Source organism: Xenopus tropicalis, chromosome 7 (assembly GCF_000004195.4).
Source record: "Xenopus tropicalis strain Nigerian chromosome 7, UCB_Xtro_10.0, whole genome shotgun sequence".
In the NCBI taxonomy this organism is placed as follows: Eukaryota; Metazoa; Chordata; class Amphibia; order Anura; family Pipidae; genus Xenopus; species Xenopus tropicalis.
This window is the reverse complement of record NC_030683.2, coordinates 131,592,441-131,614,073: the sequence shown is the minus strand read 5'-3', so window position 1 is coordinate 131,614,073 and position 21,633 is coordinate 131,592,441. Positions and strand designations below refer to the sequence as shown.

Genomic DNA, 21,633 nt, shown 5'->3' with positions numbered 1-21,633 from the left:
CCCGATCAGCCAGTTTGCTTGCCGCTGCTGGGGCACTATGTAGTATTGTTTGGCTCCTGGGCTGGTGAATTATTAAGCACCCCTCCCCCACCCTCTTCTCTCCCACCCTTTTCTCAAGGTGGGGGTGGCTTCTCTTTAGAGTCTTTAGAGGTATTGTGGGAACCCGGGGCAGCTTGGCTTGGCCAGGGATAATAAATACCTTCGGCAGAGGCTTTATGCTTTTCCAGCCCATGTAGAATAATTATAAAGGTGCAGCCGTCCCCAGGCTGGGAAGGGGTTAACCGTCCCAGATTAATTTGCAGATTGCATTAAGCGGTACAACTGGTTTTGTGAAGTGTCCTTGTATGGCTAATTCCCAGGGCCGATCCGTGCGCTCGCCTGCAGTCATCTCCCCTCCCCCCCCACGGCCGCCCGGGCTCTCACATTGCAGGGCTTGCTGGAAGGGATCTCCTTAAAATGGCGCCCAGCCCCTGCGAACATGAAGGGGAAGCATGCACAGAGCCCTGCCAGGGGCCACAGTGCCTTTATGTGTGTTTAGGGCCCCGTCAGCGTTTGGCTGATCAGGAGATAAGGCTGGCAAATAAAGCTCTGGTGTTGCTATGCTCTCCCGGCAACCGAAAACTGCTCTAAATACCCTGCTCAAGTTTCCACGGTGATGTTGCCAAGAGATGCTTCACGAGGCAGGGATTCACATGCAAAAATGCTGTTTATTTTTCCTTTTGTGCCCTATATAAATATGGGGCTGGATATAAATAGCCGCTGCTGCTATTGTTTATGGTCCCCTCGGCTCGATGGCTTCCTGAATAGTCAACAACTCAGTGCTTTCTCCCAAGCAGCTCACTAACCTAAATGCCTTGAGTTTGTGTTCAAAAAAAGCTGCACCCCCATTCAAAAAAAAACAAAAAAAAACTGTTTTTGAGTAAATTTTTGTTGCTGGTTCCCACCCATCCCCCTGATAGTGTGAGATAGCAGTCGGCTTACTGAGTGTGATTGCGTTATAAACCATTAAAAAGGCTGGTTTGGTTCATTTATATTTTTTTTAATGGGCTCTGTTTTAATTGTAAAATGATTTTTGTTTAGAAAGTGCTAAACGGTTAAACAGCCTTTTGTGTAATAGGGGTGTGAAGCGATTGTATTGTCTGGTAACAGCGGCCGTGGGCTGTGTGTGTCTCTCTTTACATTTGAATTGGGCTGAGATTGCTGCAGGGGTCTGAGAATACTCTCCGGAATGGGAAAAAAAGGGCAAATATTCAGTTTAATTACTCTTGGGAACATTTACCTTTTAACTGGTAATGCAGGTCTTCGCACTGCTCTCATCCTCACTGGTAATTATGTTGGCTCTAAACGACATGACGGATCAGGTGATTCTCTAACTAAATATTTAGCAATTAAACTATATCGTCCCTGCTAAGATTGAAACAGTAGAATTCGGTTGAAATATTTGTTTTGTCTCCGACAGCAGCACAATAAAACCCCCCTTTATTTCGTACCCAGTATAAATTGTAATGAGTGTATGGTACCCGTGCTAAGTGCCCCGAATATACACACACACTGGGCAATGTAGTACAGCCAGAAATATAGATATTTTGTTGTTTTTAAGTGACAATTCAACATCATGTATTCATATATCTGTAACCCTGTATTGGGAGCTCTGGGGAGGGGGGGGGGCTCTTCTCAAAGACTGGACAGACACGGCGGCTGGCTTCAGCCCAAATAGTCTGGAAACCTCTGCCTTCATTTGTTTGGAGTAGATTTTATATCCACGCAGGCGAAAGCTGCAGATATTTCTGGAGGATGTTTTGATAATACGGCTGTGTATATTCAGTGAGGGCTTTTGACAGCCTGGCAGTATATTATTGAGGAGGAATTGGGTTTTTGTGAGGGGTGCTCTGCCGTTAAATAGAAAAAAAACTTGCTTGTATATTCAGTACATTTTTTCAGGGGGCCAGATAAAAGCGGTGTAAAATTCCAAAAACCATGAAATGCGTTATGCGTTATATATTGGTGGGTCAATAGAAAATGGTGTAAAATTAAGGTTTTGTTGTATATCTGTCAAACAATCACAGCCTAGTACTTGCTACATTACGAATTAGGCTACCCAAGTCATTTTCCCCATGTACATTAATTCAGCAGCAGTTTGTCTGTCCCTTAATAATCTCTTCTCTGTTTCCTGATACATTGTCTCAGCCAAGACTCCAATTCCCACACTGCCCTGCAGACTTTGTCAAGGTGTGTTCATTGCAGAACATGCAAGGCATTGTGGGAACTGGAGTCTTGGCCAGAGGAGAGCAGACTACTGGGGCAGTGTTACAGGGGAATAGTAAAAGGTAGAAGCTGCTTTTATTAGCAGTTATATTTGCAGATAGCTGTAAAGCCAGTGAAAAGGTGTAATGAATGTATATTAGGTCATTTTTAATAGTTTTCCTACACTTTTGCTTATGTTTTACTGCTTGTATACATACGCAGTCATTCTGGGAATTCATGCTGCGTTTTCATTGCTGTGTCTCTATAGAAAGCTGTTCAGGGAAAACTAATGGCAAATACCAGGTACCAAGTACGGTATGTGGGGAACCAGCACTCGGGTTCACACCAGTTTCCTTTCTCACACTCGGCAAATCCCCCTGTGGCTCCCTTACACCTATAAATCTCCTTTTCAAGGTTTGTTGGGGCACCCATATCCCATCTTATCTGTTCCCTAAGGAAGGTGCTGTTTGTGGTTAAGATTGGATTTGCTTCTCTATCTTAAATTGCGCTCTTTATGTTATTTATTGGTGCCCCCACACATGTAGCTCCATTAATCCCACTGCTGTAGTGTTCCTTATGGTTTGGCACTTTGTAAAGAGACTAGTGTATTTGGTGGTTATATGGGTATTGGGATTGGGGGTGGAATTTACAGAGAGCCCTTATGTGGCACAAGTGCCTTATTTGCTTGGAGCAGCTGATAAATTTCACCACTTGGACTGACTGGGAATAAGCCCTACTGTTGTTTTGGTGTTGCTTTACAGTAATTCAGTAAAATAACGCTTGCCCAGTGGGACAATAATAGAGTATTTGTTTGGAGATTTTATCATCCCATCATAGGCGCTTTTATTACAATACTATTTAGTTTTAATAACCAGCGTTCAAAGTGTCCCTGCTATTTCAAGTCAACTTCATTTGCCTTGGCTAACCCCTATCCCTTTCACTCAACTCATTAAATCGGCCACAGCCACCCCACCCCACGCAGCCGTGTAGTAAATATAGATAAAGGGTCTGATCCTGTGTATATCCAGCTCTAAAGAGCAGGGGGCCTTCTTTTTGTCAAACAGGAAATAGAAATAGTCGCAAGTACCCAAAAATGGATTCTCCCATGCTTTCCTATTGGCACTAGTTTTTAAGTTGTGCACCGCCCCCCTCAGCTACACTCATTTACACAATATTATTTATTGTTTATACAAGAGTAAGCACTTCTACTCCTGAAATTAGTATCCCCTTAATTGTAACCTCTTCCGTTATCCGGAGATTATTGTGTTGTCCTGAAGTGTTAGGGACATTAGAGTAATGCTAATTATTATAGGTTTTGGTTCATTGGCCTGATATTTATTGTTTAACGGCTCTCCTTCTGCTTGGGCTATAACATGATCTAGAACAGTGCTTCTCAACCTTCCTAATGCCACAACCCTTTAATACAGTTCATCATGTTGTGGTGACCCCCAACCATAAAATGATTCCTAAGACCATCGGAAATATGTGTTTTCCGATGGTCTTAGGCGACCCCTGTGAAAGGGGTCGTAACCCACAGGTTGGGAACTGCTGATCTAGAATGAGAGAGGGTGGGGAAAATGCATCTTTGTGTTCATTGAAACAGTTTCCCTTTTTGCAAGTACTAGTTCATTTCCTTAGGAGGACGTTGCCATAAAAACGTTCTTCTTGCTTCACCCCCTATAACCACAAACACCATTTAAATCCTTTTTTTTTTTTTTTTTAATTTTCTAAATTGTGGCTTCCTGCCGCATAATTGAGATACAACGTTAAGATTGTGTTGCCACAAATTAAATTCAACACAAATGAAAGTTACGGAGAGGCACTGAATACGGGCAGAGCGTCCGCTTTATCTACTGTTTCTCTGAGGATTAAAAGCCATACGGTCTTTTATCCGAGGCCTCGGATGCTAATTATGGGGACACCCAAGCACCACATTTAAACAAGCCAAAATTGGGGAGCAAGTAGTCCACTTAAGCAACCCTGGTCTCACCCACCCTCAAGGTCCCATAATTTTTATGGGTGGCCCGTGCCGTCACTGTACCAATCATAGGGCATGATAATTAATTGACTAATATTCTACTGACCATTTGTGGTTTAGAAATGCTTTGTTTTAAATATATTTTTCTCGGTTTCTGTTTAAATGTAGAAATATAATATGGGAGAAACCAAAGAAATATTAGCCGTAAGAGCTTAGGGAGCATTTCTCCTTTGGGTGCTACAGCCTTGGACGCTGCAGAAGTACAAACTGGCAGTCTCTGAATTTTTTTTCTTTTGTTCTTTTATTTTTCCTTTTTGTTACCAAAATTACAAGTGGCCTGAAATGACTTCCATATGTGTTTGTGGCACAATCCAGAGAAAGTGATCCCTCCCTTTCTGAAACATTAAAGACAAAGAGCTTTGTGCTACATCTGGATATGATATTACGTTATGTTTAGTGCAGTGTGTGTAGACTTACAGTTCTGCTAGCTTGCTCCTACCAGTGATTCACAGAATTCTGGCATATATTGTGTAATATATTGTATTTAGCTGTGTAAATGTCCTCCCTTGTGCCTCCCACTGAGTCAGCATGTCTAACTTGTATCTGTATCAATATGACCAATAAGTGTGGCCTCTAATTATGACTGTGGGTGATCTAAGCTACTCTGAGGGCTGCAGGGATCGAAGTGTTTTGAGTGTTGGATCTATTGATGGTATTTAAGCCCTGCTTGTTGGGTATTGTATCTCTCATTGCAGCAGCCATTGTGTATTTTTATTTCCTGATGGTTCTGTGCCAGTGTTAATCTTTGCCCTAAATATAACTTTATTGCATAATGTAACCATAACATTGACTTCCCCCCACCCTTTTTTTTTTTTTTTTCTCTTTGCCTTTTATAGATATGGACGTGTCGAAAGTGTCAAAATTTTGCCCAAGAGGGGATCTGACGGTGGCGTGGCCGCATTTGTGGATTTTGTGGATATCAAAAGTGCACAGAAGGCGCACAATGCCGTTAATAAAATGGGAGACAGAGACCTTCGAACGGATTACAATGAACCAGGCACCATTCCGGGTGCTGCTCGAGTTTTGGATGATACAGTTTCCATAACGTCTCGTAGTAGAGAGGTTTCTGGGTTCAGAGGAAGTACTGGAGGGCCCACTTACGGCCCTCCACAATCCATACATGCACGGGAAGGACGTTATGAACGGAGACTCGATGGGTAAGTTGTAAGGTTTCTCTAGGCAGGTATTTTGTTTTTATTATTATGAGGAAAAAAACAAAACTCACGTAGGGGCCCCCAGATGGATTTAAAATGTTTGGGAGATCTGTTTGCTTCCTCATGGGTTCGGAAACAATTCTTATTCTAATGGCTGGGTTCTTGCGGATCTGCTAAGGATTGATGGTGCAGCTGGCTGGATGTGTACTCTGTAACCTTCAGTCCCACTGGAAGTATGGCGTTGGCTTCGACTGCGTTCTGGAATGATCCTTACTGCTTCTCCCGGTCTGTGGATGGTACCGCCGCTCTGGATTTATCCGTGGAGTTACAAGGATTCGACACCCCGAGCTTAAACTATTGGCGGAGTGCTATAAAAGCTACATTCTATAGTGTCTACAGCAGGCAGAATTGTAGGATTATGGCAGCGACGTTAGTGTTGGGAATGGATTGATGGGGAAACAGACTTTTCTTATGTGCTTCAGGCAAGCGGCAATGTGGATTGGGCGCCCAAAAGAATATGGAATGTACAAGTGAAGGCGGAAGGCTGAAGTGGATTTGCACAAATGGATCTATATCACATGGCTTGTGTATCCAGTATATACCCAAAGGGCTGTATGTGGAACTCTCTTCCCTGGGATATGTATCATTGGTTGGACTCTAGACATTCACTGGACTGCTGCTGCGATGGTATCCTCACAAACAAGTCAATAAGAACAGTTCATTTTTCTTTAAACTGGTATTTTTGGGTAAATATTCGGCTCCTTGGTGTGGAAAATAATTGGCCTGGATCTCTACAACCTATCCCAAGTTAAGGAATGGTTTAATTAGACTATGTAACAGTGGATCCTTTGAAGACCTTTTTTTTTTTTTTAACCAGCTGCTAATGGGAAATGACTTAGAAAAAAAAAAAAAACTGTTCCAAAATCCACAGTGGATTAATATGAAATGGGGGATGGATATTTTTTTACATATGTTTTTTTTCCGGAACACCTCTGGATTGGTTTATTTTGGCTTTTTTTTTTTCTTTTTGGTCTTCTCACTAAGAATTTTTTTTTTTTTTTTTCATCAAAACTATCATTTTGAAACCCTTTGCCATTTTGCCTCATTGAGAAGGTGGATTACCCATGTAAAGGGACCAAATTGGGGAAGTTATGTTCTCAAATCACTCCCTAGATTTAATTGGGATTGTAGGTCGTGTTTCCTCACTTGGAAAAGGTTGGTATGTGCTGCCCTATATATATTAGCCCCTATCCTAACCCACGTCACCCTTTATTTCCACTAACCCCAGTAGAATGAATAGATATATGTATGCATTAAACAGCTTTTGTTAGTACCTCCAGTACCTCTCTGCTTTCTCCTCTGCTCCTTTACTATATAGCAATTAATAAATGATAGCGATTGTATTGGTGTGTGTATAGCCGGAAATCTTGCCTCTGACTTTATCCTTAATGCCTTTCTCATTCTTCACCGTTAAAGTGTCATTAGTAGAGACTTTTCCTGTCTGTATAGACACTCTAGAAAATTATATCGAGTTTATTATTAATTCTAAACAATATGCATAAATAAAAACATATAATTAATCACGACGTCTAGGCGTGGGCAAAGAGGGGATAATTACTGAAGACTACCTTTTCCACACCATGTGAAGCAGCATTTTTTTTAATTTTTTTTTTTTTTAACCTGCAAAAAAATAAAGGAATCAACTTCAGAAGACAGACAGAGCTCAGATGGGAAGCAATGATTGAGACAATGTTAACAAAGAGCCATATTGTGTTTCCTATAGCACCTTAATACACTGATATACTATACAAAGCACCAAGCCTTGTAGTATAATGAACGCAGGACAATTTCCAGCAAGTGACTGAACCCTCAACCAGCTTTTTTGTATTTGTATTGCACTTTAATGTAAAACTATGTTAATGCCTCCCTACATACACAAACTCAACCTCCACTGCTACTGTTAAGGGTAAAGCTGGCCATACACGCACCAATACGATCATACAAAACCTCGTTTCATACGATATTCGCGTGTGTATGGCGGCTCGACCAGGCAACAGAGATCGCAAAAAGCTGCGGATATCGGTCAAGTTAAAAGATTTTGATCGGGCATCATTGAAGGCGGCTGAGCAAAACCTACATTCAGGGCTGAATCGGCAGAAGGGGGTAGAATTCCTGTTGTTTCTACCCCCATATCTGACGATTCAGCCCTTGAACGTCTGTGGTGGATGGGGACGATCTGGGTGGGAAAGATCGCAAATCGCTGCGTGTATGGCCTTCTTAAGCCTGATAGTTCATACTTAGCTGTAAATCTGAAGATAGTCGAGGTAGATGCATTGTGGGATTACAAACGGCAGTCCCCAATGACAATGCGTATAGGTAAGATGATTAATAGCCTACTACAGGTTTACTGTTGGTCCCTGTCAACAACTAATCCAGAACCGGTCCAGCTACATGTCTGCAGTGATGCAAGCAATCGGATCATTGGGGTTCATCCATCCACACACACATGCAGCTGATTGGCTTAGAGCTGGCCATTGAGTTTCCAAGCATGCATTTATGTTTGTCCATTGCAGTCTTCAGTAATTATCCTAGTTATTGCTTAAATCAACCCTATGTATAGATAAAAAGGTATTTTCTTATCTTTCTAGAAATTTTGTTAAGCCGCTGTAACCACAACTTATTCACTTTTTCCAAAACTTTTTCTTTCTCAGCGCTGAGCGAAAGTACAAAGGTTTTCTTTATTCACAGTGAACAATTTCCAGGAATAGCCTATGAACCAATAGTCATGCTAGTGAACATATATGCAGTTTCAGGCTTGTAACCTTCTGGTTATTTATTTATTTTATTATTTCATAGACGGCAGTGGTAGGAATGTTTGTTTGCATGAACTCTGTATAATGAAATATTTCCATTTCTAGCAACTTAAACAATCTTCCCCTTTCTCTGTGCAGGGCTTCTGAAACTAGGGAGCGATCTTATGAACACAGTGCCTATGGACACCATGAGCGCGGGACAGGATTTGATCGGACACGGCATTACGATCAGGATTACTATAGAGAAGCGCGGGAACGGACCTTACAGCATGGGATATACTATAACTCTAGGCGAAGCCCTACCCGATTTGACACTCACGATACCCGCTATGAAACTAGGGCTCGAGAGCAGTTTACATTACCCAGTGTTGTGCACCGGGATATTTTCAGAAGCGAACTTTCACGGGAGGTACGAGGGAGACGGGCTGAACGGAATTACCAGCACAGCAGGAGCCGGTCACCCCATTCATCCCAGTCTAGGAACCAGTCCCCTCAAAGGTTGGCTAGCCAAGCGTCAAGGCCAACCAGATCTCCCAGCGGCAGCGGATCCCGGAGTAGATCCTCTAGTAGTGACTCTCTCAGCAGCAGCAGTAGTACCAGTAGTGACAGGTAGGTCTGACAGTGTCACAGAACCACTGTTAATCCATGGATTACACTTGTGTTGGGCCGATGGCTCAGTATCATACATCCTGCGGAAAGCTGGACAACCTCTTCCCTCCTTATCTCCCCTGCCTGGTAGGTCAGTGAGTCGGCAGAGTAATCGCAATAGGAAGAGAAAGGGGTTTTGGAACCCGCTTTCTAAAAAATGAAGAGTCTCTGACCTAACTTGCAGAATTTCTTGTGAGAGTCCTGAGATGTTTCGTTTGTTCACTCGTCACCATCACAACTCACAGTATCAATGTAACTTGTTTATCATTTCCCATGTTTCTAAGTTTGCTAGACACTCTACATTTTGCACTTAAATAGTCTGAACCTTAGGAGTCCAATTCCATCTCCGTGTTCTGCAAACTGTTTAATAAGACATTCCTCTTTAGGGGATGCTGCTGTTCTGCGTTAGTGTGTAATACTAGTGTAATGCACGTTGTGGTAAAAATATATCGATGGATTAGAACGTAGCCATTTAGTGGGATCATTGCTTTGCCCAGTGTCTCAGAAGGCACCCCACATTGTGTTGTTGGGTGCCAGTGAAGGGCAGTCTGAAGGGTACGGCATTTGATAGAAACTGATTCTAAACATGATTTAACTGCTGAGGATGTGGGTTCAAAGAGCTCAGATTTACTTGGCAGATGTGTGGTGTACCCCAGAATTCCCTGGCTCCATACCTAACCAAGAGGTCTATAAATATTAGTTTTTCCCTTTCTGAGCTATTGGGTACAGTGCTGTAACTGGTCGAGTTCATTCAGCTTATCTACCAGAATATTTGTTGCTCAAATTGTTGTGTGCCGTCTACTTGGGTTCATAGAGGCTTTTTAACATTGTAGAGATGTGATCTTGTCTAAAGAGAGCAGTGTTTGCACACTTCTTTTATTCTACTTCCCAGATCATTTGTTGGCAGTTAGTGATACAATTTTGGGTGTACAGAATCCCTAATGGGGGCATATATTATTCACAACCATTGTGCAGCCTCGGTGCCATCAAAATACTGTTTGCTGTCGTGCATAATTTATAGAAGCAGCTGCTGGACAAACAGGGGGTTTGGGTGGGGAGGGATGGACCTTGGAGGTACTTGGGCACAAAATTGACCCCCTTAATCAGTGAGACAATGCTTGTGTAAAGGTTGGAATATAATAATAATCTCTGATAAAACTGCTAAAATATATTTTGTTCACTTAAACTGTTGTAGCAAGAGACCGGTAGGGATGGTTCCAACATAAGTCATACCCCCTCTGTATGGAAAGGCCTGTGTGTGTCTGTTCCCTGTGTTCCTTTTGGGGAAGAAACCAGAGGATATTCACCAGCAGTCTGTATTGCATAATGCAGAAAGTAAGCTGGTTAGGTAACCTCATTGATTTTATAACCATAAGGCTTACAGTTATTATATAAAATTGATTATTAAGTACGTGGATGTTGTGCAGCTGGGCCGTTATCTTTGCACTATGAATAGCGGGTACTTAAGGTGGCCATACACCTTAAAGGACAAGGAAAGGTCAAAATGTTAGGCACCCCCAAGTGACTTTAATCTCCTACCTTGTACCCCGGGCTGGTGCCCCTGTTAGGAGAAAACAGCACCAGCCCGGGGTACCTGTAGCGAGCGCTTCCTGCTTCGTTTTGCCGGCAAATTCCCAGGACCGGCGCATGCACATTGGAGTGAAAAGCCGACTTCTTTGTTAAAGTTCGGCATGCTGCGCGAGTAGGAAGGAGGAAGCGCTGCAGCTACCCCGGGCTGGTGCTGTTCTCTCCGAGCAGAGGCACAAGCCCGGGGTAAAAGATAGGCGATTTTAGTCACCCCCAAGTGACTTTGCCTTTCCGCCAAGCGAGCGGATCCTCTTCCGATATCCCCACCTATGGGAGGGTGATATCTGGTGAATTCAGGCTAATTCGGTCGTTTGGCCCTAGGGCCAAGCGATCGAATTAGAACGCTGGTAATAGAAGCAATCTGTTTGGGGACCGCATCAACAAGCCAATGCAGTCCCCGATCTGACTAAATTTTTTAACCTGCCCGATCAATATCTGGCCGATTTCAGGCCAGAAGTCAGTCGGGCAGGCCTGTCGTTTGTGCCCCTACATGGGCCGATAAGCTGCCAGATCAGTCTAAGGGACTGATATCGGCGGCTACAATCGGGCCGTGTATGGCCACCTTAAGTCAGTCGGTCAGGTAATACCTTTGTTTGACTCTCACTATAGCAATACAGGTATGGGATCCCTTATCCGGAAACCTGTTATACAGAAAGCTCTGAATTACGGAAGCCGGTCATCCCTAGACTCCATTTTAATAAAAAAAAATTCAGAATTTTAAAACTGATTTCCATTTTCACTATAGTAATAAAACAGTACCTTGTAACTGATCCCAACTAAGATATAATTACCCCTTATTGGGGGCAGAACAGCCCTATTGGGTTTATTTCATGGTTAAATGATTCCCTTTTCTCTGTAATAATAAAACAGTACCTGTACTTGATCCCAACTAAGATATAATTACCCCTTATTGGGGGCAGAACAGCCCTATTGGGTTTATTTAATGGGTAAATGATTCCCTTTTCTCTGTAATAATAAAACAGTACCTGTACTTGATCCCAACTAAGATATAATTACCCCTTATTGGGGCAGAACAGCCCTATTGGGTTTATTTAATGGTTAAATGATTCCCTTTTCTCTGTAATAATAAAACAGTACCTGTACTTGATCCCAACTAAGATATAATTACCCCTTATTGGGGGCAGAGCAGTCCTATTGAGTTTAATGTTGTATTGATTTTTATCCAAACGAAAAAAAGACCCCTTATCCGGAATACCCTTGGTCCCGAGCATTCTGAATAATGGGTCCTATACCTGTACTACATTCACATCTTCTAGCTTTTGTTCGTTACATTAAAGCTGCCCTTTCTTGGCATGGGAAAGCTGCCAGTTCTTGCATGTATGGGCAGTAGGAGTTATACTAACTGTCAGCTGGGTGGGCATCATGAAATCAGAGCCGGGTCTGGCATCTTTAAGCAGCGCCGGCCTGTAACGGGTATCTGTATGGGATCCAGTGCTCGAAACCCGACCTGCTGAGCTTTCAGAGAGGCCTGGAAAAACAACAGAGCTCTGTGAAAGGCTGTGAATCATAAGGTTCCATTGAAATGTATGATCCTGCAGGGAATGAGCAGCCCGTGCCGCCGTCTTTTATTCAAATGACCTTTTAAAGGCATGTGTCAGGGAAGCGCATATTCTCATTCTGAGTTATGTTCCACATACCGACAAATCGCTGCAGTCAGCTGTAACACAAAACTCTTTCATTTCCACTGACCTTGCCAGTCATTTATGTCCTTGGTGTTAACCCTGCTGTAATTTCATACATGCGTCACATGTAGCGCACTGGCTGCCCACTGGGCCAGAGAGGGCAGATAAACCCAGTAGGGAGCAAGTGTAATAGAAGAAAATGTCCCAAAGTGGCACAGACACAACGACGCAAGTTTAAAGGAGAAAGAAAGGTACAAATACAGCCATAAACAGAAGAGTCCTCTATCAAAAGAAACAGGATGTCTTCATTTGTGTATACATGTACTTCTGTATCTGACTGCATCTCTCAGAAATATCCTTCATTCCCAGAGTCTCCACAGCTCTCTCCCATAAGGATTCACTCCCCCTCCCATCAGAATGTGTGATCTATGCTACAGAGACCAAGCTAAAATGGCAGCTGCTATCGTAAACAAACTGAGGGAGCTTCTAGGGCTGTTTATTCAGGAATGGTAAAGCTTCTGCAGGATAAATATAGGGTTCTAGGTGGCACTAATGTGGCTAATCCATTGGCAGTAAAATGCCATAGTGACTTTCATTCTCCTTTTAAAGCATGTAGTCCAACTTCTGTTGTACCAAGTGGCAGAATTTTTCTGGCCTACATGGTGGAATAATGGAAGCCAGTGTTGACCACTTCCAGTTTTTAAACCACACCCATGTAATCACATCTTTAAAGACAATATACCTACATTTATGGTGGTGGCGAAACAACCAAAGGGTGATAATCTCCCATGGTTTGTGAAAGAAGTTTATTAAGATTGTCATACCCTTAAATCCATATAGCTCCCTCTGGATGTAACAGCAACCCCCAGCACATAATGAAACATTCCTTCTCTGTATATTTGTATTTATACATATGGGTAGGGGGTGCCATAGTGTTTCCCTTAGACAGTACAGTATGGGGGTACAGCTTATTGTGTGCCCAGAACATTCCTTCTCTGTATATTTGTATTTATACATATGGGTAGGGGGTGCCATAGTGTTTCCCTTAGACAGTACAGTATGGGGGTACAGCTTATTGTGTGCCCAGAACATTCCTTCTCTGTATATTTGTATTTATACATATGGGTAGGGGGTGCCATAGTGTTTCCCTTAGACAGTACAGTATGGGGGTACAGCTTATTGTGTGCCCAGAACATTCCTTCTCTGTATATTTGTATTTATACATATGGGTAGGGGGTGCCATAGTGTTTCCCTTAGACAGTACAGTATGGGGGTACAGCTTATTGTGTGCCCAGAACATTCCTTCTCTGTATATTTGTATTTATACATATGGGTAGGGGGTGCCATAGTGTTTCCCTTAGACAGTACAGTATGGGGGTACAGCTTATTGTGTGCCCAGAACATTCCTTCTCTGTATATTTGTATTTATACATATGGGTAGGAGGTGCCATAGTGTTTCCCTTAGACAGTACAGTATGGGGGAACAGCTTATTGTGTGCCCAAACCTGATCGTATGACCAACCCTAAGGAGGAGGGAGTTGGGAAACATTAATTGGGTAGTTTATGGCCCCCAGTTTTATTACAGAAAAACCTCATATAAAAGAAAAGATAAAACGCTGAGGGCATATAAATGATTACCTAGTGCCAAGGACAGGGGGTTCTGGGTGTCCCAGCTAAGACAAACTATATAGCAGCCCCGCTAGATAAATGGGTTTATCGAGGGGGTCCAAAGAGATTTTTCCTTAGTGCAGGGGTCCTCAAACTTTTTGTACAGGGGGTCAGTTCACGTACCTCAGACTGTTGGGGGGGGGGGGGGGGGGGGGGGGGCTGGACTATAGTTAGTCCTCAAACTACAGCCCCCTGTGTCATTAGTGATGGCCAGGTAAGGGTGAGGGCGCTATGGGGGCAGGCTGTAGTAAATCAGCCCCCCCCGCCCCCATTCCTTTATTGCACAGGCGGGTAGAGCAAGGGCTGAGCGTGGGGAATAAGTGCTTAGAGCTCCCCACTAAACATACGGCTGATGTAATCCCACAGATAATAATGTAGGCTGGAAGGTTCCCAGACTGTACGTGGCACTTACCCTTTAATGTCAGTGTTTAGCAGCGGCAGCCATTGTATAGCCGGGGAGTGGCGCTGCCGTATGCGCAGCTCTGGCCCCAGTCTGCCCTGCATTGGGCTCTATGTGTCCCTTATAAAGGGTAGATAATAATAATATTATGTATCCGGGGGAGTAGTTACAATGTAGCACTGGGGCTCAGCCAATCCGCCGGCAGGACAGACGGTGATACAGAGTGAATGGGGGAGAGTCCGGGGGGGCCGCAGGGAGCTTCTCTATTGCATCTCCCCCCCCCTCCCGCTATTTAGCATTATTTTAGCCCTTAAGCAGCCAATCCGAAAGCGTGCAGAGAAAGCAGCGAAACCAAACCGCGTCGGTGACTAAAGGAGAAACTCATTTTTTCTGATCTTTTTCCTTCGAATCACGTGCCTTACTCTAAGAACAGCCCCCGGTGTGTGTGTGTGTGTCGGATCCGCGCCTTTGTGGCTTTCGCACAACTCTTTCTCTTTGAACTATAAATACAAAGGCCAGCCGTATGCGCCCCCCCCGCTGCACTCTCATGTGTCACGCGTGCGTGGGAATGGGCCTCTCTAGTGTTGGGCGCCCAATGCCAGGCCCACGTCCTGCCGAATGCTAAGGGACTCCTTGTTTGTATGTCTGCATCCAGTCTGGACTGGAATAATCCAGTTTCCCTTGGCTAAGTGCCACCTCCCAAGGCCTCTCCGTGCACTTCCTCCTCCCTGCCCCGCCGGGTGGGGGAGGGCGCTCGTGCACACTTCTTCTAACGTGCGAACTGCCTCCCCATTCACCCGGATGTGTTGCAAGGCACTGTGGGAAGGGAGCTGCGAGGCTCCTCGGCTTCTCTCTGCTTCCCAAGCTGCGAGCAGCCACCGCCGTCCTGCTGAGAACTTTCCCTTTATATACGTGTGTGTGGCTGGATAAGGGGTATCCTCCCAGATACATAGAGTTTTTTTTATTAATGGGAAACTATACCCCCAAACAATGTAGGTCTCTATAAAAATATATTGCATAAACAGCTCATAGGTAAAACCCTGCTAAATAAACCATTTTTATATAAATATACTTATTTAGTAGTATGTGCCAATGGGTAATACTAAATAGAAAGAATTAAGCCCCCCCCCTGGGATCATAGGAGTCACAGTGCACACAAACAAGCCAAGGCACACATACATGCTAGGCCCCATCAGCCAATGAATGGGCAGAGTTCTGCCTTTTGCTCCCACACTACTTCCTGTTACAGTTAGAGCTGCATCACTTCCTGTCAGCTGATCTCTGAGGGAGCACACAGCCCATCACTAAATGGCGGCTCAAGGGAAAGGATGTAAAAGGCAATATTTACTGATACATACACATATATGTGTGTGTGTAATATATATATATATATATATATAATGTATAATATATTCCAGATTCTTTAATAGGTCACTTAAAATAATTTAAACTGTTGGTTAAGTATTCGTTCTTGGGGTTTAGTTTTCCTTTAAATGCAAAAGGCATTATATTCCGTTCCAGAAGTCACCCCTGTTGCTGTCCTTTCCACACTGATTTAATCTAAAAATATATCCTGTGTCGAGGTCGCTGGGGTTTAAAAGAACTAAAGATAGTTCCCATGCACATCAGAGAGTCATAGAGAGAGCCAGTTGTGGGATGTTCTACACATTAGGCCTCTAGTTCTGCCAGGGCTGGGGAGTCCATACATAAGTCCTGTAAACACTACCTGTACTTGATCCCAACTAAGGTATAATTACCCCTTATTGGGGCAGAACAGCCCTATTGGGTTTATTTAATGGTTAAATGATTCCCTTTTCTCTGTAATAATAAAACAGTACCTGTACTTGATCCCAACTAAGATATAATTACCCCTTATTGGGGCAGAACAGCCCTATTGGGTTTATTTAATGGTTAAATGATTCCCTTTTCTCTGTAATAATAAAACAGTACCTGTACTTGATCCCAACTAAGATATAATTACCCCTTATTGGGGCAGAACAGCCCTATTGGGTTTATTTAATGGTTAAATGATTCCCTTTTCTCTGTAGTAATAATAAAACAGTACCTGTACTTGATCCCAACTAAGATATAATTACCCCTTATTGGGGCAGAACAGCCCTATTGGGTTTATTTAATGGTTAAATGATTCCCTTTTCTCTGTAATAATAAAACAGTACCTGTACTTGATCCCAACTAAGATATAATTACCCCTTATTGGGGCAGAACAGCCCTATTGGGTTTATTTAATGGTTAAATGATTCCCTTTTCTCTGTAATAATAAAACAGTACCTGTACTTGATCCCAACTAAGATATAATTACCCCTTATTGGGGGCAGAACAGCCCTATTGGGTTTATTTAATGGTTAAATGATTCCCTTTTCTCTGTAATAATAAAACAGTACCTGTACTTGATCCCAACTAAGATATAATTACCCCTTATTGGGGGCAGAACAGCCCTATTGGGTTTATTTAATGGTTAAATGATTCCCTTTTCTCTGTAATAATAAAACAGTACCTGTACTTGATCCCAACTAAGATATAATTACCCCTTATTGGGGCAGAACAGCCCTATTGGGTTTATTTAATGGTTAAATGATTCCCTTTTCTCTGTAGTAATAATAAAACAGTACCTGTACTTGATCCCAACTAAGATATAATTACCCCTTATTGGGGCAGAACAGCCCTATTGGGTTTATTTAATGGTTAAATGATTCCCTTTTCTCTGTAGTAATAATAAAACAGTACCTGTACTTGATCCCAACTAAGATATAATTACCCCTTATTGGGGCAGAACAGCCCTATTGGGTTTATTTAATGGTTAAATGATTCCCTTTTCTCTGTAATAATAAAACAGTACCTGTACTTGATCCCAACTAAGATATAATTACCCCTTATTGGGGCAGAACAGCCCTATTGGGTTTATTTAATGGTTAAATGATTCCCTTTTCTCTGTAATAATAAAACAGTACCTGTACTTGATCCCAACTAAGATATAATTACCCCTTATTGGGGCAGAACAGCCCTATTGGGTTTATTTAATGGTTAAATGATTCCCTTTTCTCTGTAGTAATAATAAAACAGTACCTGTACTTGATCCCAACTAAGATATAATTACCCCTTATTGGGGCAGAACAGCCCTATTGGGTTTATTTAATGGTTAAATGATTCCCTTTTCTCTGTAATAATAAAACAGTACCTGTACTTGATCCCAACTAAGATATAATTACCCCTTATTGGGGGCAGAACAGCCCTATTGGGTTTATTTAATCTTTTATTATTTTTTTTAGTAGACTTAAGCTATGGAGACCCAAGCATTCTGGATAAGGGGTTCTATACCTTTACCACCAACTCTGACTCCAGGTACCCAGAATGCTTCTGACTCCACAGCTCTGAGTTCTGCTGCGCCTATGGCCTAACAGTCCCCCCCCCCCCCCACTGCTAATTGTACCGTTACTGATCCTGTTTTATTATAGGGTAGAAATGGCACCTCAGGGGGTACTTAGGGGGTTATTTCTGGCCCTTTCCCTTTCTTACCCCATGCTGTGAGTAACAGTACTAGCACAGCGTATTCTCCCCCCCCCCGACCGACTATTTTCTTTCCCTGCAGGGACCTGTGTTGGGCTAATCCGTTAGATTTGCAGGTTGCCATATAACAGTGTGCGGTACCAAACCTGCCCGAGGGTCAGGGTTCAGCTGGAGATTTTATTTCCCAGAGATCTTATTACGGAAGGAGGGAGAGGCAGCGTCATTGCTTATAACTGCATAGGGCTTGGGTGCCCAAGGGCATTGTAAATGAACAACTGGGCAATAGATAAGCAGTCGGGCAGGTTGGCCAGACACAGCAGAAGCCAGCGGATAGGCAGATTAAATGCAGGCGTGGAAATGGCTGCCCCCGGGGCTACACAGCGGGGTATTTATATAAACTATAGTAGGGTTTCTGTAGCAAACACCCCAGCTGCACCAGTGCAGGAACGGCTGCCCCCGGGGCTACACAGCGGGGTATTTATATAAACTATAGTAGGGTTTCTGTAGCAAACACCCCAGCTGTACCAGTGCAGGAATGGCTGCCCCCGGGGCTACACAGCGGGGTATTTATATAAACTATAGTAGGGTTTCTGTAGCAAACACCCCAGCTGTAACAGTGCAGGAATGGCTGCCCCCGGGGCTACACAGCGGGGTATTTATATAAACTATAGTAGGGTTTCTGTAGCAAACACCCAAGCTGTACCAGTGCAGGAATGGCTGCCCCCGGGGCTACACAGCGGGGTATTTATATAAACTATAGTAGGGTTTCTGTAGCAAACACCCCAGCTGTACCAGTGCAGGAACGGCTGCCCCCGGGGCTACACCAGCGGGGTATTTATATAAACTATAGTAGGGTTTCTGTAGCAAACACCCCAGCTGTACCAGTGCAGGAATGGCTGCCCCCGGGGCTACACAGCGGGGTATTTATATAAACTATAGTAGGGTTTCTGTAGCAAACACCCCAGCTGTACCGGTGCAGGAATGGCTGCCCCCGGGGCTACACAGCGGGGTATTTATATAAACTATAGTAGGGTTTCTGTAGCAAACACCCCAGCTGTACCAGTGCAGGAACGGCTGCCCCCGGGGCTACACAGCGGGGTATTTATATAAACTATAGTAGGGTTTCTGTAGCAAACACCCCAGCTGTACCAGTGCAGGAATGGCTGCCCCCGGGGCTACACAGCGGGGTATTTATATAAACTATAGTAGGGTTTCTGTAGCAAACCACCCCAGCTGTACCGGTGCAGGAACGGCTGCCCCGGGGTTACACAGCGGGGTATTTATATAAACTATAGTAGGGTTTCTGTAGCAAACACCCCAGCTGTACCAGTGCAGGAATGGCTGCCCCCGGGGCTACACAGCGGGGTATTTATATAAACTATAGTAGGGTTTCTGTAGCAAACACCCCAGCTGTAAACAGTGCAGGAATGGCTGCCCCCGGGGCTACACAGCGGGGTATTTATATAAACTATAGTAGGGTTTCTGTAGCAAACACCCCAGCTGTAACAGTGCAGGAATGGCTGCCCCCGGGGCTACACAGCGGGGTATTTATATAAACTATAGTAGGGTTTCTGTAGCAAACACCCCAGCTGTACCAGTGCAGGAATGGCTGCCCCCGGGGCTACACAGCGGGGTATTTATATAAACTATAGTAGGGTTTCTGTAGCAAACACCCCAGCTGTACCAGTGCAGGAATGGCTGCCCCCGGGGCTACACAGCGGGGGTATTTATATAAACTATAGTAGGGTTTCTGTAGCAAACACCCCAGCTGTACCAGTGCAGGAATGGCTGCCCCCGGGGCTACACAGCGGGGTATTTATATAAACTATAGTAGGGTTTCTGTAGCAAACACCCCAGCTGTACCAGTGCAGGAACGGCTGCCCCCGGGGCTACACAGCGGGGTATTTATATAAACTATAGTAGGGTTTCTGTAGCAAACACCCCAGCTGTACCAGTGCAGGAATGGCTGCCCCCGGGGCTACACAGCGGGGTATTTATATAAACTATAGTAGGGTTTCTGTAGCAAACACCCCAGCTGTACCGGTGCAGGCAGCAGTACATTATAGTTAATTTACTTTTTGGTTTTACTGTTCCTTTAAACAAAGATTGGAAGTCCTGCTCCCTATCATATAGGGTGACTTGCACTCTCTCACATTACTGGGAGCTGTCTGTACCTCCGAGAGCGCCTGATAAGCCCCGTGAGTGGGCCGGCCGGCTTGCCACCATAGCCGATTACATAGTGTTAGCCACTGAGACCTCTCGGGTTCGTTTTACATGTGGGGTTTCCCTTCTTATCTGACTCTCACAGGGAATCTTAGCCCTGACATGTGTGCTCTTCGGCTCTGGGGGAGCCCATGTTGTCGACTTCCAACCAAACGCACTACTTATTGTGAGAGCTGCGGTTCAGCCGTGTCATCGTAATGTAAACCAGGGCAGGGACTGGAATGCCCTCATCTTATGAGCTCTTGATATTTCTTTTAATAGGTCGGAGGGTAGATCCCTGCAGCCACCCTTGTTATCAGGATTAACCCTGAGTGCCACAGAGACTCGCTCACTGGATTAACCCTCTAGTGCCACTATAATATGGGAAAAATGTCTGACTTGTATTGTGTTTAATTAGCCCTTTGCCTAGCGTGCATTATGCAGTCCAGCACTGGGCAGGGTTAGGCCAGACCCATTTATTGATTTACTGACTGCACCACTTATTCCATATATTTGCTTATATCTGGTTTTCCCACACATGGAGGTCAAAACAGTGCCCGGCTGGTCACATGAAAACGTGGGATTTTCTCACATCTGTGCAATTAGGTCAGTGGTGGCTAAAGGAGTATTTGTGGTTTCCACGAACGTAAGTGATTGGTTACCCTCATGTTTGTGACTGGGCCAGCCCCAAGCTTCTCCTTCAGCCCTGCCATAGATGCCGGCTCTCGGGGGGTTGCCCTAATGTATATGGGGCAACCTGTAAAGAAACATTATATATTATATGTATATGCATACACACACACACACACACACACACACACACACACACACGTGTGTGTGTGTGTGTGTATATATATATATATATATATATATATATATATATATATATATATATATATATATATATATAAACCTGAGCTTAAATAAAAGGTTTGCTTTGCCTTTAATTTAGTAGGGACACTTAAGAATGCCCGAGCCTTCAGATAATAAAACCACACGTGGCTTCGGGCAAAGAGTTGGGTTGTTTTTTTCCCTATGAAGTAATAAAAAGCTCGGCAGGATTTTTTTTTTTTTTTTGGGGTAGAGAAAACCCAGTTTGAGATTTCAGCAGCAGTCTGGTTGCTAAGGTCCAAGTTACTCTAGTAACCAGGCAATGGTTTAAATGAGTTACCGGAAGATAAATAGAATATGACCTAAATAGAAAAATAAGTAATAAAGTAACAATTACATTGGAGCTTCCCGGAGCAATAGTTTTTTTTGGCTGCCGGGGTCAGTGACCCCACTTGGAAGCTGCAAAGAGTCAGAAGAAAGTAATTCAAACTTTAAAAAAAAAAAAAAAAAAAAAAAAAGAATTGGCCAGTCTATAACGTAATAAAGTTAACTTGAAGGTGATCTACCCCTTTAGGTCCAGGGCACAGTGCCGACATGGTTTGTATGGTTTGCGCAGATCACGATGGAAGCCCTCCTGTATATTCTGTAATTCGGATCTCCTACCTTAAGTTTGCTAAAAAAAAATTATTTTAACTAATTAAACCAGGATTGTTCTGCCCCCAATAAGGGGTAATTATATCTTAGTTGGGATCAAGTACAGGTACTGTTTTATTATTACAGAGAAAAGGGAATCATTTAACCATGAAATAAACCCAATAGGGCTGTTCTGCCCCAATAAGGGGTAATTATATCTTAGTTGGGATCAAGTACAGGTACTGTT

At 43.6% G+C, this 21,633-nt stretch overlaps 1 protein-coding gene across 4 annotated transcripts in view; it reads left to right on the top strand.

Annotated features, from left to right (window-relative positions):
* The window catches only part of spen (spen family transcriptional repressor), a 47,445-nt gene that overhangs the window by 2,768 nt on the left and 23,044 nt on the right, over window positions 1–21,633 (top strand). For 2 of the 4 annotated variants that reach the window (XM_004919899.4, XM_004919898.4), the window contains exons 2-3: window positions 5,119–5,439; window positions 8,388–8,858. In XM_004919899.4, the coding sequence (XP_004919956.2) occupies window positions 5,119–5,439; window positions 8,388–8,858 (792 nt within the window). The other 2 variants (XM_031905442.1, XM_004919900.4) reach the window with 2 other exon arrangements.